This window comes from Artibeus jamaicensis, unplaced genomic scaffold (genome assembly GCF_021234435.1).
Source record: "Artibeus jamaicensis isolate MK-2021 breed Jamaican fruit bat unplaced genomic scaffold, CSHL_Jam_final contig_497, whole genome shotgun sequence".
Lineage (NCBI taxonomy): Eukaryota > Metazoa > Chordata > Mammalia > Chiroptera > Phyllostomidae > Artibeus > Artibeus jamaicensis.
The window spans coordinates 7,223,652-7,250,819 of record NW_026521863.1 but is presented as its reverse complement, the minus strand read 5'-3'; the positions used below and the strand labels follow the sequence as shown (position 1 = coordinate 7,250,819).

At 43.8% G+C, this 27,168-nt stretch overlaps 1 protein-coding gene, 1 long non-coding RNA gene and 1 other non-coding gene across 13 annotated transcripts in view; 2 read left to right on the top strand and 1 right to left on the bottom strand.

Moving 5' to 3' along the window:
- Positions 1–556: 556 nt before the first annotated feature.
- LOC128627975 (uncharacterized) lies at positions 557–21,478 on the bottom strand. Its single transcript, XR_008392280.1, has 3 exons — positions 21,347–21,478; positions 9,682–9,790; positions 557–686 (listed from the first exon to the last, which is right to left on the bottom strand). It is a non-coding gene; the product is annotated as an uncharacterized LOC128627975 (long non-coding RNA).
- LOC119035009 (small nucleolar RNA U3) lies at positions 7,810–8,026 on the top strand. The gene has a single exon (XR_005079687.1). It is a non-coding gene; the product is annotated as a small nucleolar RNA U3 (small nucleolar RNA).
- The window catches only part of ARID1B (AT-rich interaction domain 1B), a 396,315-nt gene continuing 387,811 nt past the window's right edge, over positions 18,665–27,168 (top strand). For 4 of the 11 annotated variants that reach the window (XM_053668769.1, XM_037126070.2, XM_037126073.2 and 1 more), the window contains exon 1: positions 18,665–20,865. In XM_053668769.1, the coding sequence (XP_053524744.1) occupies positions 19,162–20,865 (1,704 nt within the window). In that variant the 5' untranslated portion in view covers positions 18,665–19,161. The remainder of the gene's footprint in view (positions 20,866–27,168) is intronic. The other 7 variants (XM_053668770.1, XM_053668767.1, XM_037126071.2 and 4 more) reach the window with 4 other exon arrangements.

Sequence of the window (27,168 nt, the reverse complement as noted above, 5' to 3'; positions counted from 1 at the left end):
TTTTTTCCCATAATTTTCTTTCAAATATGAGGGGTCATTGTCATTTATGCTTGCAAAGGTCATATAGATAGAATTTGTGTTTCTATTCAGATAATTTCTATTGGATTTATTTCTGCCATGTTATTTTAGTTTTTGTGTTTGCCACATTTTTTTCTTACTATTTGGGGTTTTTGTTCTTGTTTCCTTTGAGTCTGATTTTGTTCTTCCCCACCCCTGTAGTATTTAGGAAGATATATATTCTCTTTCTTTGGATGGTTGCCCTTAAGTCTGAATATACCAGGCTACGATGGAGGTAATCGGTATCTCTTATTGTCTCTTCTCCCATGGTCTGTTTATTACTTTCCTCTGTTTTTAAACACCTCCCCAAATTAGCCTTTATTATTTAGGGTTGTAAGGTATCTCATCCATAGCCCTTCTCTTCCTCTCTGGATTCAGAACCAGTACAGAGAAAGAAGAGGGATAGAATTGGGAATAAGAGACTGAAAGTCAAAATATAATATTAGCTTTATTTCAGATAGATATGATTGGAGAAAGTGATCTTACAAATACGTCATTCCTGAATGAGATGGACTTCGCCCCTGACGGCTCAGTGAGGCAACCGCAGGTCTCCCTCATGAGGCTGGTGGCTCTCGACCTGGACACAGGCAGACCAGAATGCTCCTCTTCCTCATCTGGGGCAGGCAGCTCTGCAGGAGAGAGAGTAGCAAGGGCTGAGCCAAGCATGGAGAGCTCTTCCTCCATGCCTTTCTGTGGCTGGCTAAGGGTGCAGAGAGAAGTGAAGAGTGTTTTTATGGGGCCACTTGTGGAGATTGAAGTAGAACTTTCCTTCTTTCTATGGACATAGGCGTGGCAAGTAAGTGTCCTCTGACAATTATTACTATTATTGCTGTTTTGTTAATGCTGTTTCCTATATTCCCTGCTTATGGTGAATCAACCATGTACCTAAAATTTTAACTTCAGGACTTTTAACTGGTTGGACCTTCCCAGGGCACTGAAACCAGGAGGAAGCAGCAGCCCCAGCAGAGTTAGAGGAAGGGAGCCCTGCTAGCCTGGAGGTCATGCTTCTTGTCTGGTGGTGTCTCGGAGCTGCAGGAGAGGGGGTGACACTGGGCTCCAGTCCCCATTGACAACCTGCCCTCCACGAGCCTCGTGGAGCACCAGCATCTTCCCCGAAGAGAAGAATGAGGCTGAGACACTGTTCCACTCTCGGCCTGAGGGCCATGTGACTTGCTTGGCACACAGCACTGCTGAGAACTGCCAGGCAGGGAGTGGGCGGGACGCCAGGTGTGGTGAAACCCAGCTGACCTTGATCAGCTCGCTGGGACGGTGAGATCAAAGGGCTGGCGTCATCTGAAGTCTCCCCCCAATGCCAACAGCAAACGAGAAGCTAAGCTAAACTTCTCTAAATGATGGCTGGCATTTTTTTTTTAAACAGAACAAATTTTGACCAACCATGTTAGAAGACTGATTTCTCTTTCTACTTCTTTATATAGTATATTTAAAAATCATTTTCACGTGGAGAGGTGAGCAAAGAGTATGCAGGCAAGAAATGTAGGGAAAAAATGTATTATAGAGGAGGTGAAATTATGATGAAAATAATTAAAAGACTGTATTATATTCCTGAATTTTGTGAGATTGGGTAGCATTTAGCCACAATTTTAAATTTTATTTGTTGTGATTTCTATTCTTATTCAAAGGAAACATAAATTTTTGTACTTAATTTCTTATTATACTTTTCTTAGAAAGGGTTTCCCAGATTATAAAGCTGTACGTCCCACAAAACCGGGGCCCACTCTGGTTTTTTGTTTTGTTTTGTTTTACAAATACGTTTGCTACTCGTATTTGTTTTGCAAATACTTCCCTCTGCTCCTCGTCTCCCACATCCTTGCTGGGGTCCACTTTCCTTCTTCACCAAGTACATCTTTCAGTCGTTCTTCCAGTGGAGGTCTGTTAGTGGTGAGCTCCGACGGGTCAGAGTTCAGCCCTCCGCTGTGGCATGAAACTTAGCTGGGTAAAAAACTCAGTTTGGGTTTTCTTCCCCCTTCCGGCACCGAGAGGTGTTTCACAGCTGCAGTTTGCCATCGTTGCGGAGAAACGGGCTTTTCCCCTTGGAGGACGGTCGACCCTTTCTCCAGTCTTTTCTCTTTGTCGTTTATGCTCCGCAGTTTCCCTTCCTTCTGTCCAGGTTTGAATTAGTTCCTGTTTAACCTTCAAGGGCCAAGGTCTTCTGCAGTCTGAGGACTGATGTTCTCTGTCAGTCCTGGGGAAGTGTTACTTATTCTTTAGCATTCTAGCACTTACGTTGTTCCTAAGGAGTCCTGAGTAGGTGCAAAGCAATACCTTAAAAATATACATAAGGCGGAAAGAATAATGGGGGAAAAGCAAAAAAGAATAACAGTACAACCCTGAAATACTCACCGTTGAGTGTGCGGAAAGAACCGAAAGAGCAACACCATTACTTCCAGTTTCCCTTCTGCACTGCACCAGCCCCCGCGACTGACCCACCTATTTCCCTGCAGAGGCCACTATTATCCTAAACGTACTGTTTGTAATTTCTTTGTACTTTCACAAAGAAAATACATGGCAATTCATGTTTTAAAGTGTTGTATGAGTGGACTAATGCCATATATGTTCTTCAGTTTGTTTTGTCCACTGAAAACTATGTTCCTGAAATCCTACTGTATCGCTGCGGATAGCTACAATTTACTCCTACTCATTAGTGATTAGTGTCCCGTTGCCCACATTTTATTCGTTCTACTGTTAATGAACATTGGTTGGTTTCTAGTTTCTAGTTGTCTTAGTGCTGCTTTAAGCATTTTCATAAATGCTTCTTGGGACAGGATAGTTTCTCTAGGGTTTATGACCAGGAGTGAGATTGCTAGGTCATAGAGTATGGGCATCTTCATTAAGAAAAATTGGTTTTCATAGTAATTGTACTAATTTACCCTCCAGCAGTACTGTATGGGAGGTGGCCCTGCTCCCTATGTCTGCCAATGCATGGTAGTCTCAGACTTTAACATTCGCCAGTCCTGTGGGTATGGAATGGTAGGTCACAGAAAATGTGTATTTTTGCTACTGATAATGAGATTGAATGACGTTTTACATGTTTATTGACCACGTATATTTTCCACAAAATGCTTGTGCAATTCATTTTACCCCCTGCCCTTTTATACTGGTTTGCCTTTCTCTTATTGATTTGTAATTTTTTTTACATATTCAGGATACAAATACCATGGCAACTGTATTTTTAGCAAATACCTCCTCCCACCTGTGGCTGGTTTTTTAGTGTCTTTTGATGAATAGACATTGTTAATTTTAATGTAGCCAAATGTGTTCATTTTTCCTCTGTGGTTGTCAATTTTTATTTCTTATTTAAGAAATAAACAAAAGTATCATTAAAATATTCTTCCATATTGACTTCTAAAATTTTTATAGTTTTGTGTCTTACATATGGCTCACTAGTTCACCTAGAGTTGATTCTTATCTGTGACGCACCGAAAGGGTATAAGTTCTAGTTATTTTATGTACCTTATGGGTGTTTTTGTGTGTATGTGTTCTGATCTCCTGTCTCACTTGTTACACAAAAGATATATTGTGGAATTCAGGAAAATGGTATTCCAGGAGAAATTTATAGTCTTTATACTTAGAGCCTGAAAATTGAGTAAATATGTTTCCAAATTTGAAAGTTAAAGACATAATAACAGAAAAACCACAAAGGATGTAGAATAAAAAGCAGTATAAAGATAAAAGCAGAAAGCAATTAAATAATCATTACATAAACAATAAATCAATTAAACCAAAATCATATTAAGTAATAGGCTCAAGGAACACAAAATAGTGTTTTTTAAAAAGTAGCAAAATTGATAAACTCTGGTGAGACTAGTCAAGAAAAAGAGAAAAGGCACAAATATACATTAAATTGATAAAGATGTCAAAAATTCAGGTGCAACAGATTAAAAAAATAAAGAAATGCTTTTTTATTAACTTTATGCTAATAAGGTCAAAAATTTAGGAGAAAACATGCAAATTTCTAGGATAAAATATATATTGATTTGCATCTATTTTGCTAAATTCTCTTATTAATTCTAATAACTTCTCTGTGGATAACTGTGGGTTTTACATATAACAGCCAAATAATATATGACTTATAAAAGTATTTTTTCCCCCGTTATCTCTTAGAAATACTATATTGGAACTTTCCATTCTGTCTTCCATGTCACATAACCTTCTCTTTCTTATTTCCATTGTTATCTCTGTGGTGTATTATGGGTGATTTATTCAGACCTGTGTTTCAGTTGACCACTTTGTATGAGGATTTAGCTATTCATTGAGTTTTTCATTTAAATAAATTAATCTTTTATTTCCAGAAGTCCAATTTGGTCCTATTTCAAATCTGTTTGTTCTCTGTTCATAGTTTCCTTTTGTTCACGTATTGTTTTGATTTTTACCTTACCTCTTTAATCATTTTTAACATAGTAACACTTGTAGACTCTTTCAGAGTGCTCAGTTATCTGTATAGTTGTTTAGGTACCAATTTGGTTGAATATTGAGCCATTTGATCTACCCTCATCTTGTTATATGGTTTGTAGTTATCATTGTGCACTCACCTTAAACACTGGTGGTCTTCCCCGTAGGAGGTCTGTGTGCCCCAGATCACAGGTTTGCCCTGTAGTGTGCATTGGCATTTGGTTTTGCTAGGGTCCCAGAGTTTCCATGGTTTGGCTACGTTTGGTTTTTCTTGCCCCAATTTTTTGTTAGTGTGTCAGCTGAGAATGCTTATGCTATAAGGCTTGTGTAAAATTAGATCCTACACTCCGGCTTGGGCTAAATTTATCAGAAGAGATGTTTCTTTTTCCTTCTTACTCAAACCTTAAATATTGCAAGATTCCTTGCTCTTTGTCCTTGCTGGAAATCTTTTTTAGTGACATTTTTATGGACTAAGCAACTTTGCAGGATTATTCCCTTAATTCAAACTTTTACTTCCATATATTAATTTTGAGTGACCCCAAGGCCGTCACTTGTCTTTATGTGAGGTTTATGAGGTCTGCCCAGAAGGTATCCAGCCATGTAATACGAAAAATAGAGACATTTACTGAAGAAGATACAAGATACAAGAAACACTATACATAGGACAATGATATTTCAGTCCCCCTTAAACTAGGCACCTGGGGACCTCACATAGTTCTGCCAGTTGCCATCAGCTGCTCCTACATATTTTCCTGAATCTAATTAACAATCTGAAATCTGTTACCTTTCAAAGGTGATTTTAGTTTTGGGAAAAGCCAGAAGTCATAGGGCGAAAAAAAAACCCTGTATAAGACATGATGCGTGAGCAGGCATATTGTCATGATGAAGTTGCCTATCACCAGTTACCCATAGCTGTGGCCTTCTGATTCATCCTAATAGTTCCCATGGAGGAATGTTCAAGCTTAACGCAAAATTTGATGCAGATTCATTGCTGTACTTGTTCAGTCATTTTGAATGTGACAGCCACACAGTACACATGCTCACTCAACAGCATCTACTACCCCCACTGACTAGTGCAGTGAAATCATCATTGTTCACACACATGCATTCCAGTCCACTCTCCTTGGCTGCCTGGTTGCATGGATGTCGTATAGACTGTTCTTGTTAACAGTGGCTGGACTTTTTCCAGACACACCTTGGACAACCAAACTCCAATTCTCTAGGTGGTTCTATCAGCCCAACTTACAGCTATAGTTGTCATAGGACTTCCCTTTTCTCCCTCTTGGTTGAATCATCTACTTTTAAAAACACAATATATTTGTGTATTAGTGACTGATTTTATTTTATCCAAAATATCTATGTGTTTATTGCAGGAGTGTGGGAGGGTCCCCCATGTTGCTGGAACCAGAAGTTATAGAAAAAGTCTTGATTCACACCCAAATTTACATTTAAGTAAATATTCTCCATTGAGTGGGATTACAGATTGTTTTAATTTTCTATCAAAGCCTCACTTTTATTGTTTGGGCTTTATACAATTAATATGTAATACTTTTATTATTTGAAAATATTATAAAATAATTTCAATTTGAAAACTGGATTAGGGTGCCACACTACCCTACCATGTAGTTCAGAAATTATTTTATTCTCAATTGTCCATGTCAAACAGGGGAAGAAGTCACCAAGTTCTCAATTATTTTATATTTAACTTTAGAATGCATTACAGTGAAACATCACCAATTCAGACTAAATGAGGAAAATGAATCTAAGTTCATCTAAAAGATGGACATTTTTAATGCCTTTTAAAAATTTCCTCAAGTACATGCAATAAATGGAACAAAAATGGTGTTAATTAGGAAAGGTCCTATGTTGTGTAATAAACAGACTACATTAGTTGTTTTATGCTTTGAAATAGAAAAACATTTCCCATTGCCATCTATCTATATTCCTCACTCCCTGTATTTATTACCTACTGTTAAATTCAAGTATTGTCGAGTTGTTGCAATGATAACTTTTTAAATCTCGATGGCCTCAATTTACTGATGCTATTCATTTGTTTCCAGGTCTCTCTGGGGTGCAGGCTGCGTCTTGGGGTGTATGTGAGTGCACATGTGTTTAAGGGAGACTCTTGGGGGTGTTCAGTGTCTGTGCTGAATGATTTTTAATGACTCTTTCAGTGGCTACTTTTACTTTTAGCCCGGTTCCAATTCAAATGATGATTAATTCTAAATTATTGAGGTTCAAATAATGGTTTTCTTTAAATGCTTTGCCAATATGTATATACTGATTTTTTTAAAATTTTGAGGGTTTAAAAAATCTAATTCTAACGTACAAGGAAAATAGAAAATACTTCCTGCAAATATCCTATCAAAACATCACACTGTATATCATCCCAGCCTTTCCCTCATAAGCCCGGCTTCTTTCAGAAAGCCTTTCTGGGAGACTTGATTAAACTGAAATCCGTATAAAACAAAAGATGCCCATATAACAAAATGTGGAAGGTAGTTTCTCACAATGGACTTTCAGTGGACTATAAACATCTCTATGCTAGATGTTGCAGTTTTCCTAAGACCTTAGGAGAATTTCAGGTTTTCCTTATAGAAACGCTGGGGGCGGGGGGGGGGGGAGAAAGAAGGAATGAAAAAAGGAAGGAAGGGAGAGAATGAGGGAGGAAAGAAAAAAAAAACTGACAGAGCCTTACCAAATATAAATATATTTATAGCCACCAAATATAAATATATTTATAGCCACTAAAGTGTCTCCAGGTGAGCAGAGTGGTGGGCACTCACCTTGCAAGAATAGGGTTCTCTCCAGTGATATTCTGAAATCTCCACCCACATCTTGACCTGTGGTTTTGGGGCTTTGGGGCTGCTCAGGAAGTGTCTGAAGAGCTCAAACATGTCAGTACATTGGTATCATTCTCTGGGGAAGGGGACATGCTGCACTCTGACTGGTTGCAGAGGTCATTCATTCATTCGTTCATTCATCCAACAAACACCAGTGGAGGACCAGGTTCTGTGTTAGGCCCTGGATATACACGAATGTGGGGTAACCTCTTGGAGCATTCAGACTAGGGGTGGGGACACAAACATTCACAAATAATTTACAACATAATACAGGCTAAACTAGCGCTGTCCACAAGCTGGTTTCTAACTCAGGGTTGACCATTCCACTAGGTATGTGGGAGTGGTGGTCAGAAAAGCTTTACAAAGAGAGCGACAGTTGGGTTAAGTGTTGAAAGCAGCTTTTGACCAAGCAGTGTGGGAGAGGGCATAGAAAGTAGCCTATGTAAATGCGGAGAGCCAGGAGAAACTGGGGTGGGGCAAGGAATTGGAAATGGGATTCAAGACTACACTCGCAGGGATCATTTCTATAGTTTGTTACTAGAGAAGTTTCTCTGAACTGGTGGAGAGCACCTGAAACCACAAGGAGAAGATGGAGTGTTCTCCTGAGCTTGAAGTCGGTTCTTGGTGCTGCTTTGGTCACTGCCATTTGCCATTGATGATTGTTCTTCCCTCTCTCCCCCTAGGGGATAAGAGGGAGAGAACACTGTCTCAGTGGTACAAGAAAAAAGAAATGGGGTTCATTAGGGATGAAGACACAAAGCGTGAAAGTAGTGAGCCAGGCCCTGGGGGCAGTGGTTGGACGGTTAAGGGAATGAAGTGCACAAAGGCACAGAGAAAACAGGCAAAAATTATATCGGGGCAGAGAGGACGCCATCTTGACCAAGGCGGGGCTGTCGCCAGGGTCACCATGGCAGGCTGGCCGGCCACAGGGAAGGAAAGGAACCGGGGCATCTCAGCATTAGGGGGTTGATGGCGAGGAGGTGAACAGGCTGGTGAAGAAAAATGAGCAAGTGTCAAAGAAGCTTTAGGCTAGAATGGGCTCAGGAAAGTCAGAGGAAGAGAAAAATAATTTTGAAACTTAAAGAGCCATCAGAGTAGCCACGGACCGGTCCATTTGCCTCCCTTTGTAGATAAGGAAGTTGTCTTTGCCAGTATGTGCTGCTTCTAGGTCAAAGCTTCTGTCCTACGTCCCTGGAACTCTTATCCCAGCCACATGCCCCAGCCTTCTCATTCTTACTTGGCCTTTAGGAGAACTTGGATGACCTAAATAGACTGCCTGCCTCGGCTTTGATAAGCAGGAGTAGAATGAAAATCACAGAACAGCTTGCTTCAGACTTCAGTGTGTGTTTTCCTAGAGATCGAAGCAGAGGAAAGCCAAGAAAGGACGTGACGGTTTTCCTAGAAGAAAGAATTCATTAGAAATCCCAGACGAAACATTTTCAGGGGCCAGGTGATGTTAGAAATCAGAATTAGACAGGGATTATAAAATAAAATGAAGGCAGGCGGATCAGCTGTCCAGGGAATTTATCCATGGAAGGTTAGCAAGAAAGGTTATTCTAAAGTTTTAACCTTGAACCTAAAATTTTTATGACTTCCATGAATTACTCTAGCCTAGTTAATGATAAATGTGTCAACGGATAATAATTTGCAACACTGTTTTTTTTCCCCCCCAGACAAGTGGTGTTTCTTTCTAGTAACAGTGTGTCTATCTCTAGGAGCCTCTGGTTTTCTTGTCCTCCCATCTTTCCTCCTCCTTCTCCCCAGTCCCCTCCAATTTCTCCTTTCCTCCTCTGTCCTCTTCTCCACGGCACCCAACCTGAGTGAGACAAATTCTTGACTCCATATACTCATTCGTCCTCATTCTCGTTGCAGCCAAAGGGACTCACATGGCCCCAAAAGCAGGGGTGGGGGAGGGGTGCAGGCGGGGTTGCCGGTTGCCGAGGCCAGCAGTTCCTTCACCCAAGCCTCAGTGCCAGCGTTCTTTTGCCATGGAGAGGATTCACTGCGACGTCCAAAGTAAACCCACTCCATGTCATCCACTGCCCTGTCTGGCTGCAAGATCACGGGATGACGCAGCCCAGGAAAGCTCCCCCAGACTGCATTCCCCTGCCTCTCCCCGACCCCAGGTTGGTGCCTAGCTCAGTCTCCCAAGGGTCCCCTGTACACGGCAATGACAAATCCTGGGACCGCAGCCCTCACGAAATGGGTTGAGGATGCCAAGCCTGACCTGTTAGGCTGGAAAGAAAAACCTTTTCAACATTTTGGTATGTTTTTCTTTTCAGAGTTTCGTCCATTAATATGCAGGGATGGTTGTGAGGGATGTTGTGCAGGAACTAGAACCTGTCCCCCGCATCGCGGCTTCCCCACTCACTGTTGTGTCCCCTGCTTCATCTGGTCTCCCCTCTGGGTCTCACATCCTCTTCACCTCCTCTGCTTCTGCCTGGGTACCAGATGGGGCAAAGTCAGGTTTACAGTGGTTCCTATGGAAAATAATACAATAATTGATAAGCAAGAATACAAAAATAAACTCTGCGTTTTTGTATTCACAACTGTAAATCTACTTTTGCCCCACCCTATGTATTCACAATAAGGCGTAAATGACTGATAAAAGCTTAAGGTATTACTTGTTAGAAGCACATTTGTATTTTGACAGGGCATAAAGCCTTTAGAGAAAGGAATAAACCCATAAATCTGGATGGAGAAATTTTAATTAGGTAGCAGGAGAAATGTCTGGGACTGGATGGAGTACACCTGGTTTTCCTGAAATCACAGGACAGACACCCATTCTGCTTAGAAACTCTCTCTCACACACATCCCTGGCCTATTTAATCCCAGGCATATGTGAAATGCTTTACTTACACTCTCACGTACTTCTTACCCCACCCCCCGACTCATGCAGGGTAGATATTTAGTGTTGCACAGACACCCTGCTACACGGCAAAGTTAAGAAGACTGCCCAGACCCGCGCAGCCCAAACGTGTGGAACTGGACGTGACTCCAACTCCTGTGGACCGGGAAGCCCCAGCGGGACACTGTCTTTCCACGTGGCGGGAAGCGGGTCGGCGGCTGGCCTCCTGGGCTGCTTAGTTAAGGAAGGTATTGAGCTTCGGAAACCTCTTCTCCTAAGTCATCTTTAAAAGCCGCCTTAGTCATCTTTGTTTTCCTCCAAACTGCCCGGAGTGTGTGTGCGTCATGCCTGCAATGCTGTGCCCCAAATGGAACATGCTGGCCGGGTCTATTTTCATTTTTCAGCTTGTGTAGGATATAAAAAAAAATAAACAGCATATGGTGAAAAGTTAATGAGATTTAAAAAAAATAAGTTCACTTAAAATAATCCACGGGCTTTTCTACATGTGTTCTTGGTCTGGTTTCAAAAACCACAGGAGTTTTTACTATGCTTCAGAAACGGGTGAATATTTGCATAGTTTCTGTCGGGGTCAGTGGGAAACCAGTTTCATAGAATCGGCACTAATAATCATGTTTATAAACAAGTGCTATGCTGAGCTAGTACAGACTGGGACGTACTGTGATGTGTCCTAGCATTCAACATGTTCAGAGCAACCCTGCCCCTCTCCCTGGTTACCAGTCTCAGGCTCACGGGATGCTGCTTCAGCCAGTAAGTGTAAGGAAGTCCTACCCAGAGAGGAAGATGGGAACAAGCAGACAGCTTCTGGGAGTAGCCCTCTGAACATAGCTGGGCACTTACGTTACCATTATAGGTAGAACTCACCTTGTAAGAAAAATTTCCTACACCTTAGAAGCCAATTAAAAAAAAAGGAAGTTGAAAATCTTGTTTTTATTTTAAACAAGGAGGGCATACAAAGTTATTGTTTCTCAAGCTACCTGAGGTTTTTGCATTGAAAGAAACAATTAATTTGAAGATGCACATAAATAATTTTATTTGCATGATTGTGTTTAGCCACAAAGTTCTCTTGATAATTAAGTGCTAAAAGCTCACTGTGTGCGTTGAGGATTGTTCTGAGTGTTGTGGAAGCCGTAAGAGAAATAAAAGGGAAGGACTTTGTCCTGAAGGCGTTGATAATCCAGCTAGTGATGGGTAAGGCCTTTGATGAAATGGAAAGTGGTGTCGGACACTTCTTTTGTGCCAGGCAGCGTGCTCAAAGCTTTGCAGGAATTATGTCATTTAATCCTCAGAAGCCCAATGCTGTAGGAAATATACAGGAGGTAATGCAGGCTCGAGACGTTCATGGAACTCTCAAAGAGTTGTCTCGAGAAGTATATGAGAAACTATAATGCACTATATCAGCTGGGTTTAGATTTGGTTTGCTACGGAAAAAGAGGGGGGAAATCCCCAAACAAAACAGAGCAAAACATAAAAAAGCAGTAGCTTAAACAGACAGAAGTTCATTTTTCTCTCTTGTAAACCCAGTCCAGGGAAGCAACCAAGCCAGCACTGCAGCTCCCCTCTAAACAGGGACACACCTACCCCCAAAGGATGCAGGAAACAGACACATTTTTACAGGTGGTCACGTGCCCATTAAAAATTGGGGCTTCTATTTCTAAAGGTGAGGAGAACAGATGTTGGGTTAGGCAACTTGTTTCTCTACCATACGTGTGCAAAGTGCTGGCACAGGATAAACACAGTAAATGTTAAGTAATAATAGTTATAAAACTCAAAGCAGCCTCCATTGTGGCTTGGTTTATTGATTAAATACGCCTTGTGCTCCAGGTTTCTCCTGTTTCAGACTGTATCCTGTGCCTGAATGGGGAACTGAGTGAGAAGGGAGGGCGAGCGAGCCAGGAGCTCCACACACTGAGCGCGTTGACTTTCCAGGGCCTGCCTCTTCCTCCTCCTGCAGACCGTCGAGGTGGGAGGTGGTGTGCCCTAAAGTTTGCACCTGTGGAAAGGTGGCCGAAAGCCAAGTTATGATGCCAAACAAGGACACTGCCCAGGCCTGGGCGTTTTGCAGCCCAGGCTTCTGCTTTTTTCCCATGCAAATGATAGCTCCGCATTGTGGCAAATGGGGAGGAGCGGGGCAGCCATCCTGCCTTTCAGGGGGCAAGCAGGCACCCTGGACTGGGGCGTCCCAGTGCGACGCTGCTGGAGCTGTGCCAACAGGGGGCCCTGGGCAGGGGGGCTGGTTGTGAGTCATGAGTTGGTGGTTTTGACTGGGTGGCTTCATTTGTTTCAAAGAGTTTTGCATGGATCATCTCAATCTCCCAAATTCCTAGGTAAGAGACTCTCGGGTCACAAAATATTTGCACTCTATGGATTTGAGGAGTTGCTCTCACCTTCTTAAAACATCTACCAAGCAAGTTGTCTTTAGGTTTAGGATTCTATTATGGGCAGACTTGGTTTCTCAGAGCAGGGGTGGGGGTGGAGAAAACTGTGCAGGGTAGGTGCAGAGGGTGAATGGGATGGTAGGGAGAAATGCTGGCATTTCCAGCTGTTTCCTACCCAGGTTTGGGCCAGGAAGAGCTGGGAAGAAAAAGGAAGTGAGAGGGAAGACCTTGACCCTTCCACGTTCTCACCTGCATGTCCAACCCATGACCAAGTCCTTCCATGTTACCTCCTCACAGCCTCTCCCATGGAGGGCCACTGACTGCAGGCATGGTACTTTGTGCCAGTCAGAAGAAGGGATCCACCTTCCAGCAGGCTCAGTCCTGGGCCAGGACCCAGGTGAGTGGTAGGTAGGGCTCTGGACCCGTCTCATCTCCTTGGACAGGAGCATTGAATGGTGGTGGATTATTTGGGGTCAGTTCACACATCTCATGCCTGTGGCCCCTCTTGCCCCCATCCACCTCCACCATCTCTCTGCTCTTACTTGGACTATGAGCCATCGCGATAACGAGGAGGCCCTTTACAGAAAAGCCTCAAATTTAGACTTCGGTGCGGTTGCCAAGTAAGCGTATACATTTAGTCCTGCAGATAATGACTAGATGAAAAGATGTTCATCGTATTATTTGTTTTTAAACTTGTGATATAGTAACAGACCACACAGCCTGTGGGGCACTATGAATTCATTGAAATAAATTTTAATTATTCTGTGAAAAGCACTTTTGCATTGTATTATTGGGATGGAATACATTATGTTAAAAAATGTAAACATTACAATAATTTTATGACCCTCTTATTATTTCTTGCTATAATACAATATACTGGGATCCTAAATAAATGAAGGTTACCAGGTCTTCTTGGCCCGAGCCCTGAACCCAGACGCCTGTGACCTGATCCCTATTGACTGCAGTCTGCCCTGGCTCTCCCTCTCTCAACAGCCAGTGGGGTTCTGCGACCACCCAGAGTCCATGATGGCGGCAGCCCCCTGCTGAAACGCTGCAGGTCCTTCCCACCGCTCTAGGCACACAGGCTCCGAGGGAGCTGGGCCTGTAGAGGCCCCACCTCCGCCTCCGCCCAGGCCGCCTGCCCAGTCTTGCTCCCCAGCCCCCCGGGGCCTCCTGCTGTCCGGGATGCCCTTTCCCTTCTTTCCCTGGTTGGTTTCCCCTGGTTTTTCAGTTCTCAGCCCAACCCACATTTCCTCCGGGAAGCCCGTCTGCAGACCTGAGTCTGCGTCAGGCTTCTCCGATTATTTCCCTCGTGGAGTTCTGATCTTTTCTTCAGAAGGTGGTACATTTTACCATCAACTAGTGTGATTATCTGAGTGGTGTCCAGCAGGCACGCCCAGCGCAGTAAGTTAACTTTTATTCTTCACTGTCCTGGCTGCTGAGCCAGAGTGAATGAATGGGAGGACCACCCCCTCAGCTGCTCCCTGTGGATCACGCTTCCCGAGGGGGGATCTTTTACACACAGGGGCCTTGAGAACGTGGGTCACCAGCACCACAGAGAGAAGTGTGGCTTCAGAGGAGACATCTGAAGGTCAGAGATGCCGGGGTAGCCCGCCACATTTCAATTCCTACGGAAACATGTCACAGTGTGGAACTTTCCCTAAAGTTAGGGAGAGAAAATTACGTGTAACTAACTACTTGGGCATTTTCAGAGGAATGCACTGATAAGCAAACTCCTCAATGAAATTGTCATTTTGTGTTAAAAAAGAGAAAAGTATGTAACAAGTGCTTTGGCCCTTCCCAGAACAATTAGACACCTGTCAGTCCAATCATTTACTGATGAAGGTGCCCATGGATTCTCTGAATGAATCAGAGGCAAGGCAATTGAATATAAGCCGGGAGAAATAAAAAGCATGAATGTAATATAGTCATGCACGAGTTATTGTTTGGAACTTATTGTGCTTGATCTTCTGGAAGTTTATGCGTACTATGAAGCAATGAATCACATATGAAAAAAAAAAGCCTACAAGGCCCTACAATAAGTTTCTGAGATCCAGAAAAGTGGAGGTGAACACCCTCTGAAGGAATTCCTTGTGTTCTTGTTATGTGGCACCTCAAATATGGTCCCTTCCCACGTTTGTATATTTGAAGATCTAGAGTGGAATTATCTATAAAGTGTCTTTATCCAAGCAGCAGGGTATCAGTGATAGAAGCTGTATCCACGATTACATAATACAACTATAGGAAAGAATGCACTAATAGGTACTCAATACGTGATTTTGATGATGGCGAAATGAATAATGACAATACTGGGAATGAAATGAGAGATGCCATTGAACACATATTTGTCTAAAAGTTACAATTTCTAAACTAGGCTGTAATAAAGATATTTATTATGTAGCATTGACAATGTGGGCAGTCTGTATGATATTCTAAAATGTGAAGTGTTTTCTTCGTTTATGTCACTGGTATTACTGTTGCTAGCAACTTGGGAGAGAAACTGTAGTGATCTTACGTTGCGTTTGAGTTAAGGTTCTGAACGTCTAGCCCCTACTGTGGTGGGTTCCCAGTGTCAGTGCAGGGCCGTCCAAGGCTGTGGGTCAGGGCTGGGTGCCTGGGAGGGCAGCCGACAAAGCACAAAGGGGAGGCTGTTGGGTGTGGGTGCAGTCTGAGCCTGCTGGTTGACGGGTAAAGTCCTCCTCGATGCTTCCTTCATGAAGGGCGGCCCTGACAGCTGCAAAGAGTTGTTTTCCTCCCCTGCTGGGGGCAAAACCAAGGCAATATTTACCCTTTTCATTGTCAGGGCATGTCACAAGGTAGATTTTAGATAAATTTGTTGAATCAATCAGTGTAGTTTCCCCCCCACCAAGATTTATCATCCCCACTCTAAGATTCTTCCTAAGTACAATAGAGCTATTGATCATCAGAGTCCCCAATATTTATTCAAACTATTTGCTTAGATTTTTAAAAATCCTAATTGTTTTGCACCCTAAACGTATGGACCACTGTAAATTTACATAGTTGTTTCAGATCAAATGGTATATCCCGAATCTTGCGTTTACTTAGTTATTCACTGCTAACATCTAAATCGGAGAAGTGAAAAGGACAATTGTTTAGTGCTTTTTAAAGTCCCTGACCAGGATCAGTAGGGAAATCCCATTAGCTCCATTCAGCGTGTTTCTCATAAATGTAAAAGGAAAGCAAGTATCCAAAGCCTTATTCTTTAATAGTTCTTATTTGAAAAACCTTGACAGGGCTTTATTCTAAATTGCTTCCAAATCATGTAAAGAATACTGAGAAATATGATGGGCAGTGCATCTAATAGTTTGTTACTGAAAAAATAACCAGAACAGTAAAAGGGGGCTAATCTCAAAACAAACAGTATGATGGGCTCCATCCCATGAGGCAAAAAGAACAGAAACTATGGCGGCCTCCCATGGCCACCTGGCCCAGTCCTGTGGAAGTGGACAAGCCAGACAGGCTTTTTCATTCAGTGTCCTAAAACTTATTCAAAAGGAGCTGTTACTTGAATATTAATTTTTTATATCACTAAAAACAAAACAAAACAAACAAAAAAACCCAAGCCCATTTCGTAGCCAAAAAGGAATGTTTAACAAAATACCGGACTGGGTAATGGCTGGCCGAACCCGAGGGCAGGGGGCAACTTGTATGTGGCTTCTTTGTGGTGAGGTCAACTTATTAAGGCTGTCATCGTGGTTGGAAATTTAGGCAAGAGGTGTAAAAATTGGGAGCTCATTAGGAAAAACGAATGCGGTGATTTCCACTACCTTTTTATCAAAAAAGGAAATAGTGTAGAATTGCCATACAGGATAAGGGTGGCAAGTGGCCGTAGAAATTATGATCTACTCTTCAGACTGTAGTTTTGTGGGGCGTGAACCTATTTCAACCCTTTCTGATGGGCCCCTGACGACTGCCGTGTTGTTTACCAAGTCCTGGGTTTTTAAATGGAACTGTAAGAGGCCTTAATTTTGTTTCCCAAGAAGGTGTGTTTGCAAAGTGGAAGTTGAATAAATAGGAGCTGACTAGGTATCTTCAGCAAGAAGCCTTTAAAAAGGTATTTTAGCTTTCTCTGTGCTTTAAAAGACAAAACCGACTCCTGCCGGCTTTGTGTTGTGCTTCCCTTGCAGACTGCAATGCCTTCTGTCTGCGTTAGGGTGTGGCATCTGCCATCGGGGAGGAGAAACTGGCATGAGTCGCCTTTCAGAGCAGACTGATTTCATTGTGCTGGGGCCTCCGTTCCACAGCCTCTTGGTTCCGGTCTTCTCGATGACTTGCTGAAGCAAATGGAACTAAAAGAGATTTTAACTGACATACCTTTTTATTTTTTAGTTTCATGAATTTTCTACATGAAATAACCTTTTAAAGAAATGGGCCAGAGCTGAAGTTGGTGACTCATTTTCCCTTTTAGAATGAACGTAAAAATAAGGCAGAAATATGGCTACTCTTGCATGAATTGACTTTGATATATATTAGTTTGAAAAAAAGTACTTTTATGACTATGTATATTTTAGTTTGACTATAAATGTCTAAAATATGTAACTGACTTTAGAATATATGTATATACACACAACATATATTTATACTTACATATGAAAAACTTAAAAATTCAACTTACGGGATATAATGCATGTAATTAGTATGCACTGTATTTGCATATGCAAAGGGAGAAAATCCAAAAGAAAAATGTCAAAAAGTCATGCTAACAAAGATGTAGTATTCTCTTGGCAAAAACTGACAATTCGGCATGGATTCACCTTACAGGTTTGTTACTTTCTCTCACTCAGGATGATATAACCCTGGGTTCCGGTTGTTTGAGTAGAATTGCAAAGTGTTGTTTCTCAACCCTATAATGACCCCTGGGTACACACGGATGCCCCGCCCCCAATTAGTCACCGGTTTTCCCCATCCATCCTTTTCTATTAAATCAAGTAACTTTTACAGTTGGGTCAAGCAAACCAAAATAACCACTGTACTTGAAATAAACTAAAAGTCTTTATGAAAAGCTGAAGAACGAAATCATTTTAGAAAACTGCATTCTACCAAAATCGTACCATTTATATACATAAAAAATGAAAGCTCTGGTTTCAAAGCTTTCTCTCCATGAAAACTCAGTTCACACTAGTACAATTGAGCTGCCATTGCTTAGGTTAAGAAGTCCTGCTATTGAAGATACTCAAGGTGTTACTTGGTGATAAATTAACAATAAACACTTAAAACATCATAAAGTGGTAAAACAGTTTTGCTTAAAGAACAAAGCATGAAACATTTTTACTGTAGGATTAGATAAAATTATTATTACTAGTCTTATGTTTATTAAACAACATTTTTTGGTTTGGCTTCAAATAGAAATGAACTCACATCAAGGGGGTAATTGTGGGTATTAACCTCTGAAATATGGTGAAGGGTGTCTTACAGATTTAGGAAGGTGTGAGATAAACCTTAGCTGTTACTATTTATGGCACCGATAGTTAAATTTCCATTTGCAAGATGTTTGGAGTGTAACACACCACTCTTCATACTTGAAGACTTTCCTTTCAGGGAGAGGACAGACAAGTGTATTATTGCAAGAAAGACACTCCTTTGGGAATACTTTGAGCTTTCACCGACAAGCTTACACACATACATAAGGTGCCTTAAAAACTATATTAACATTATCTTTGGGGCAGATGTAGTCAATTACAGGCATTTATTGAGTACCTGCTGTGTGCACTTCGATTGTGGCTAACCTTCGCTTACACTCTCCTAATTTCCCAGTCTGAAGAAGTTGTGGGAATTAGACGCTGATGGCCCGAAATCAAGGCAGAGAGGCTAACATTTGGAAAAATTACATAACTCCTGGGAAAGCCAGTGCTTTTGCGCGGATTGCCCAATATTTTCTCTCTGTCGGCTCCTCGTCACCTTTGAGGCCAACAGACAACTTTGTTCCCCAGCCCTTCTCCCTCTTTTGTCTGCTCGTCAGACTCGTTTTCCACCTTTGTACCGTTCCTTTTAGACGTGAAAACAAACACGCGAACGCCCGGTTGGCAAGGAGACGGAGGCACGAGGGGAAAGTGCAGCCTCCGTCGGCCCCAGGCCGCCGCGCTCCCGGCGCCGGCGGAGCCGGCCCAAGTCCCCGGCCCCGGCCGCTGAGTGTGGGCGAGGATGCGCCCGGGCGGGCGGCGGGCGCAGGGCCGGGAGGGCGGCGGCAGCGGCGGCCCGCCGAGTCCAGTCCGCGTTTTGCGAGTGCACACGAGTAATCAGAGAGAAGTGGATAATAGTTGCTCGGGCTTGCTCGGCTCCCTCTCATGCCGTGCTGGGCCCGATCGGCTCAGCCAGTCGTGTATTTACCCATATCCGGGTTAGAGAGGAAAAAAGTTTTCATTTAAACCTGAACTCAAAACTTTCACCGTGAAATCACACAGCGGGAGCAGGCCCAGACCGTAAGGCGTGACTCCCGGTTCCGCTCCGGCGGGGCCTTCGGAGGGGGAGGGGGCTCGCTCGATCCCCTTCGGGGCGTGTGGATGCGCACAGGAGGGGCCGCGGACTAAAAAGTGGGTTTTATTGTCTCCCCCCGCCCCCCGCCCGGCCTCGCCACGCCGCGGCGATCATGGCCGCGCGGGCAGCAGCGGCAGCGTCGCGGGCGGGCAGCGGCGAGCGGCGGGCGCCCCCCGGGCCGCGGCCGGCGCCCGGGGCCCGGGACCTGGAGGCGGGGACGCGCGGCGCTGCAGCGGCGGCCCCGGGACCCATGCTGGGGGGCAGCGGCGGCGACGGCCTGAACAGTGTGCACCACCACCCCCTGCACCCCCGGCACGAACTGAACATGGCCCATCACGCGAGCGCGGCCGCCGCCGCCAGTTCTAACAGCGCCAAGAGCGGCGGATCCGAGGCGGCTCTCAAGGAGGGTGGAAGCGCCGCCGCGCTGTCCTCCGCCTCCTCCGCGGCGTCCTCCTCTTCCTCCGCGTCGGGCCCAGGCTCGGCCATGGAGACGGGGCTGCTCCCCAACCACACACTGAAAACCGTTGGCGAGGCCCCCTCCGCGCCGCCCCACCAGCAGCACCACCACCACCATGCCCACCACCACCACCACCATGCCCACCACCTCCACCACCACCACCACGCACTACAGCAGCAGCTAAACCAGTTCCAGCAGCAGCAGCAGCAACAGCAGCAGCAACATCCCATTTCCAACAACAACAGCCTCGGCGGCGCGGGCGGCGGCGCGGCTCAGCCCGGTCCCGACATGGAGCAGCCGCAACATGGAGGCGCCAAGGACAGTGCCGCGGGCAGCCAGGCCGACCCCCCAGGCCAGCCTCTGCTGAGCAAGCCGGGCGAGGAGGACGACGCGCCGCCCAAGATGGGGGAGCCGGCGGGCGGCCGGTACGAGCACCCGGGCCTGGGCGCCCTGGGTGCGCAGCAGCCGCCGCCAGTCGCCGTGCCCGGGGGCGGCGGCAGCGGCGGCGGCCCGGCGGCCGTCTCCGAGTTTAATAATTACTATGGCAGCGCTGCCCCTGCAAGCGGCGGCCCCGGCGGCCGCGCCGGGCCTTGCTTTGATCAACATGGCGGACAACAAAGCCCCGGGATGGGGATGATGCACTCAGCCTCAGCCGCCGCCGGAGCCCCCAGCAGCATGGACCCCCTGCAGAACTCCCACGAAGGGTACCCCAACAGCCAGTACAACCATTATCCGGGCTACAGCCGGCCCGGCGCGGGCGGCGGCGGAGGCGGAGGCGGAGGAGGAGGAGGAGGAGGCAGCGGAGGAGGAGGAGGAGGAGGAGGAGCAGGAGCGGGAGCTGTGGCGGCGGCGGCCGCGGCGGCGGCAGCAGCAGCAGGAGGCGGCGGTGGCGGCTATGGGGGCTCGTCCTCGGGGTACGGGGTGCTGAACTCCCCCCGGCAGCAGGGCGGCGGCATGATGATGGGCCCCGGGGGCGGCGGGGCCGCGAGCCTCAGCAAGGCGGCCGCCGGCGCAGCGGCAGGGGGCTTCCAGCGCTTCGCCGGACAGAACCAGCACCCGTCGGGGGCCACCCCGACCCTCAACCAGCTGCTCACCTCGCCCAGCCCCATGATGAGGAGCTACAGCGGCAGCTACCCCGACTACAGCAGCCCCAGCGCGCCGCCGCCGCCGTCGCAGCCACAGTCCCAGGCGGCGGCGGGGGCGGCGGCGGGCGGCCAGCAGGCGGCCGCGGGCATGGGCTTGGGCAAGGACATGGGCGCCCAGTACGCCGCTGCCAGCCCGGCCTGGGCGGCCGCGCAACAAAGGAGCCACCCGGCGATGAGCCCCGGCACCCCCGGCCCCACCATGGGCAGATCCCAGGTAACCCCCGCGCCGGCCGGGCCTGCTTCCGCCGAGGCGGCCTCGGCGCGCGCCGCGAGCCCTAGTTTCTTTCTTTCCGCGTACTTTTTCTGCGTCTCGTGCCCGGGGAGGCGGGGGCGAGGCGCCCAAAGCCATTTTTAAGTCGCGGCTGCCTCTCTCCGAGGCTGGGGCGCGCACCGGGTTCGAGTGCGCGGCCCGGGGGCCTGGCCAGGGGTCTGGCCGAGGGCCCGGCCGGGCCGGGCGCGGGCACTGCCGGCGGCCGAGCACCCCGCCTCGCCACCCCACCCCAGGCCCGAGCCGCGCGCGCTGGAGCCGGGGACTGCGCCGCCTGGCAGCCGGGTGGGCGCCGGGGAGGATCGGGCCGCGTTTGTAACGAAATCGGCGCTCTGGCCGGTACGGTCGGGACGGGAATATTGACCCGGTCTTCTCAGCGCCAACAATGAGCTTTAACTGGGGGAAAGAATGAGGAACTTTGTCCTACCTCCAGCCACACCACGTTCCTTCTTAGCTTCCAAGGTGAAGGAGGAAAAAATAGGTTAGCTTTGTGGCAGCCGAGTGTGCTTTTCGTAGTTATGCCCAGCCATTCAGAGATACTCGATGCGGGCTTTGAGTGTGAATGTTTGGTAGCAAAATAATACCCAGGCGTACAACGAAGAGGAGTTAGGGTATTCTAAAATATATCGATTCACTCCTGAGAATTGTTAGGAAATCCATTATTTGGCTTATGGGTTGCTTGAAAGGAGTCACCTTCAACAGATAGGCTGTTTTAAAGGAACGCCTTCCGGGTAAATTGAACTTATTTTGATCATGGATTAGACATACATTTTATTTAGCAAGTCCGGGAAAAGAGCAGACCAGTGAAAATTGATCTTTTTGGAACGGATTTATTTGGATTTTCTATAATTCGCTGTCACCCAAGTCCTACAGCGTCATTAGAAGTGTCCTGCAATCTTGCCGTTCCTTGCTCATAGGCTGAGCCTAAAGACTGACTTGATCTCCTTTGCAAGGTTTGGAATTTGAATTGTGGAGGTAAACTGGCTGTAATAGTCTCCAGACAGCTGCCTCTGAGTTGACATCTAATCTGCCATCTGATTGGCTCCCCTCTCACCATTGGGCATTTAGCACTGCTGATGTAAATAGAAGTGCTGAGCAGTACAGTCACAAAAATTCTTGCCACAAATAATATCTGAGCTCTATTGCAAGCAGATGTAAGGTAGAATATTATTTAAAGCTTAAATGACTACGAATCATATTATCAATAAGAGGATTAAATACATAAAAAACATTACGCTGGTGTCCAGTGCTGGGCATTTACAGAATTACCATCTTTGAAAATCCTAACATGGACATTGCATGTATCACATTCTTTAATTGTAGGGTGAGGATATGGCAGTTGAAAAATAATTAAACCACCGATTTCTACCAATTTTTGGATTCGTTAAGCTTTTATAAGTACCCTTTACAGATTAAACTATGAGAAAAATTTGAATTATATCATTACAATTTAATATACAATTAAAAGTTACGCTATTAAAATTTCAACATTCTGATATGCAATACCTTTTAGTGAAATATAATTAGCTTTATAACAAGAGTGAGGCTACATTTATAGTAATTTGTGTTTTTAACAATTATGACCCTCTTAAGATGTTTGTGGATGAGGTGTTCTAGTTAGAATTGACATTATAGTCGAAAAAAATGAAGCAAGAAAACCATATAATTTTTGCAGACAGTTAGTTAAAAGGAAAAAATGGATATTCTTGTGAAACACTAAAAGTCATTTTATATTTTCTTCTAATTTGGAGAATACAGAAACACACCAAGAGCCTTTCTCCCCCACTTAATTGTTTTGTTAGATTGGGTAACGTGAGCTCTATTTGAACTGCTTACCCAGTGAATTGGGGAAACTGTATTACATGCAAGGTGTGTTTCTTCCAAATAATTTTTCTTATTGCTATGAAAATTTTAAAAAATTTAATCTGTTAGAAAGTGATGACAGTGATTGTGATGTATATTTTCACTCAGCTCATTTACTTAGGTATATCTTAATGATAACCATATCTTAGAGGAGAGACTTCTCTGAGTGATTGAAAGACCGTATTTAACTGATAATCATGTGACTCAGACTGAGGATATTGATGTCCACTGCTTTCAAATCTTTACTTAGTGGAGTTTTACTTTTGATAATCCTGTATTTTTTCATTCTTGATAGAAAATTTTTGATTTCTGTTTTTATTTTTGATTTGCACAGGTAAAAACATTATAGAGAAACCTTGTGTAAATAAACCCACATAATTAATTTTAAAAAGATTTGCTTTGTCAGCTTGCTTTTAAAGGGACAGTTTAAAATTCACCTCTTTGTAAACTAGAAACGAAAGGATGATAAAGGCAGATGTAGGTTCGTGTTACTTTAAAGTATTATTTCTTAATGGTACCAATCATTTTAAGTATTTTGTTTTCTTGGAATGAGAGTGAATCCATTAGGTCCTCAGTATGACCCTTGGGAATAGCTTTTATATTTTTGAGGGGGAAGAAAAATGACAAGCATATGACCTAGATTGATAGATTTCTTTTTGGTACTTTATGGTATAATGTGGAATGTGTCTTTATAATATTTTTTCTTTTAGAGCACTAGTATTACTTAGTATTTGTTATGGTAAATGACTAAGAAACAGTCATTTGTCCAAAATATTAAATTACTACATAACTATAGGTCATAAAACGCTATTAAATCACGTTATTAAATGATGAAATTTTCTTGTGGCTTTTAACACGTTTAGTTTCATTTTTGATTTTAGGAAACAGTTTATATTGGGTGGCAAATATGGCTTATAGTTAGGAATAAAACATGCATATATAGTAGGGGGAGGGTCTTTTTAAAAATGAAATAAGCCGTTTTATGCTACAATTTTGGGTTTTTGTGAGATAAAGTATTCAGATGGAGCAAGTCTCAGAAGGAATGTTGAGATTTACTAACATAACTAGGATTTTATAATGTCTCTGTTTGTACTGATTTCCATTAATGCTACTTTACCTTTAGTTTTACAGAATTTAATACAATGTAATAAAGAGCCATATTTACCATTAAAAGAAAAGTGATTAGCTGGCTTCTAGAGCAGGCAGTTAAAGGCTGGTTCCTGATTTTTTAAAAATGTGTGTAGGATACATTATAGCTGACATCACAGCTCTCCCGGCTTCCTCTCCCCGCAATGAAATCTAACTCTGTCTGACATTTCAAATCTTGTAAAGAAATTTTTGTGGCCTGAGTTTGTGTATTTACTGAGGGATGGCCGGCTGGCTGCTCGATCATGAAAAGATGTGGAATTGGCAACTGTGATTCATAAAAAAGGCCTGTCCTTTAAAAAACAAAGGAAATATAAAAATGCCTACAGTTTTCTGTTCTCCTCGGTTATACGGGATGAAATTATGCATGGTTTAAAATTATTTTCATTGAGCTCCTGCTTTCTGTGTACTTACTTTGACAGTTTTTTTTTTTTTTGAATGGCAACTACTCTTTCAAACAGCGATCACTTAAAATTTATGTTCATATTGATACACAATCGATACGCATATTACAGTAGGGAACAGCATAGTCTCACCTTGGGTCTGCAGTGAGGAACCTTAATCCCTCCTTTTTCTTTGGTTTTGTTCTTTTTATCTATATCTAGGAATGAGTTTTCGGCCAGGCTCTCCGAGCTTGTTCTGTTTTTCCCACTGTCACTCGGTACCAGAAGTGGGCATCTACCCCCAAACAGTGTGTTCCTTCATTAGAAGGAGAATAACGTCTTCACGGTGGTATAGAAGTAGCATTAATTCTGGTCTGAGAACCTTTTAAAAAAATGTAAGGCAGTGTAGAGGAAGACTTAATATAAACTCATCTGGTAATTTTATTAGACATATTTTGAAAGAGATCAGTGTATTAGAATAGGGTTGAGGTTTCAGTTCTATTTCTTATTAATGGACTCTTACTATATAATTTGGGGTGGGGTGTATCTAAACAAATTACTTCTGATATGATGGGAACTTACTTATTTTCCTAGGTTAAATATTGGTATGACAGGCAAACCAAAAAGATGATTGTTTCATCTGTTTAACCCTGTCTTCCCCTAAGAAGAAAGTGGTTTGATTTAAAATTTGTTGAGATCCATGACATTTTGCCATTTGTTTTGAAGACTCATTTTGGATGCATTAGTGTAGGAAACTGTATTAGCTTTTTGCAGAGTGCATCTCTTAAATACAGAGAGAGGCTTGCTTTTCTCACTACACTAGCCAGACATCTCTCAGTTAATGGATCTGTGTGCTTTGATCCATATTTGTAGAAAAGGGACTAATATTTCACTTGTGTCACTTTCATTTTGGACTGTGTGTGTATATCTGTAAATTTGATGCTTATATTTAAGTTCAAAAGAACAGTCAATGTGTTACTTAAAGCAACAGATTTATGGAGGCTCAAAATGAATATTAATAAAGCTCATTCCATTAATTTTTTGCAATATTTACATTTTGAAAATGGATGTTACAAAATTTTTACAAAAATGGCATTTTACAATGCTGTTCCTATTTAAGGGGCCAATTCCATGCCCTGGGCCCTGTGGGAGTGGGGTGGTTTCGGTGGTAACCCCTTTTAGAGGTCCCCCTTCCTTCACCGGGAGATTTGTGCAGATTCTCTGTGGGTATGGAAAGTAGCGCCACACACTTGCTCTGTGCTGCTTGAGGCTGAGGAATCCCAAGTCCTCGTTCCCTGTGGTGTGGAGACGTAGCAGGCGGAACTGCTCACCCACCAAGGAGAGAGACGTGCGTGTATATTTATGTGGCATAAATGCAGTTCTGTCGCGCAGTGTCGCTTTTTCCGGTTTGGAGGCTATTTATACCAGGCTAAGTGGCCCTCTTTCGCTTAATAGGATGATTGAATGAATTAATTTTAATCTGAAAACTTGGAATATTTCAGTGACTTTTCCCTCTTAGAAATTTGATGAAAAGAAAATGATTGGTGTATCGTTGCTTAGGTATCATTAAATGCCCACTTATTTTGCCTTATGCTAATATCAGAACAAATGAAATTGTTAATATACATATACATATTTCTGTGTACTTACTTTGTAACTTAACAGTTCACAATAATTGAGTGACTGAGTAAATTTCTTTATCAAAGTAAAGTACGTGTTTCCATGGTAAATTTTCAGCGAATGTGCTGTTGTCAAAATCTAACTTGGAGCAATTCTAAGAAAATGATTTCCTTAGATTTACTTATTTGAATAGGATCCAACAGGCAGTTTTCAAACCCACTTCTGAGAGGACCAGTGCCACAGACATAAGAAGGCTGCCGAGTTTGGCAGATGAACTAATGAGAAAATGAATTTGTTTTTTGAAGGATATTTATTGCTAGGGGAGAGACTTACACCCTAAAATCTTAAGCATGTGTGGTTTACCGGGAGGCCTTCTTAGTTAGATGGCAGCAGAATCTGGAATAGATCTGTTGCAGCCAGACGGCCCATTCGAACTGAAGTAGATTTGGCCCCTGCTCACCAGCTTCTGCGGGAGGCGGCACTTCTCATGGGCTCCTGTGGGCCTTGGTGAGAGGTGGGACTTGGGAAACACACGAGAAGCCGTTCCTTATTAGGTGAAGCTGGAAGGAAGCCATGTTTGATGAAATCCAGGAGAAAATCCTAGACCACATTTTTTAAAAAAAGGGATGCTAAAAGACTATAGATAACGTATTTCTTTTATTGCGGTTAAGTGTACACAATGTAAAATTTACTGTTTTCACTACTTTTAGGTGTACAGTTCAGTGGCATTAAGTTCATTTACATGGTTGTGTAGCCATCACCCCATCTATTTCCAGAACTTTTTCATCTTCCTAACTTGAAATTGTATTCCTTCATGTCAAACTCTAAAACAGTTATTAAAGAGTATTGTAAGCAAAATAATCTTATTTTTATAACTATTAACCTTGCCATTTCATAGTTTATTAGTAAATTCTTCCTCAAATGTTCTATAGGAACGTTAATTGTGGGTTTTGTTTGTTTTTAGTCTATTACTTCCTCCTAATTCTAACATTGGGGTAATTGACTTAGGTTTTGCCTTTTTCGAAGTCTGTGTTGTGCAGGTGAGGTGCTTCGTTGTCAGTTATGTCATTAAAAGTTTAGGAAGAGCTTTTTGAAGCCTTTTTGCCTAAAGGTTTGGGGTACTTTGTGGAGAGAAACCCAGAACTTTGTTAGATAATAGGAAATGGAAATAAACTGTTGTCATGATCATTTTTTCTTTATTTCTCTCATCTTTTGCATTTTTAGCCTCTTCTTAAAA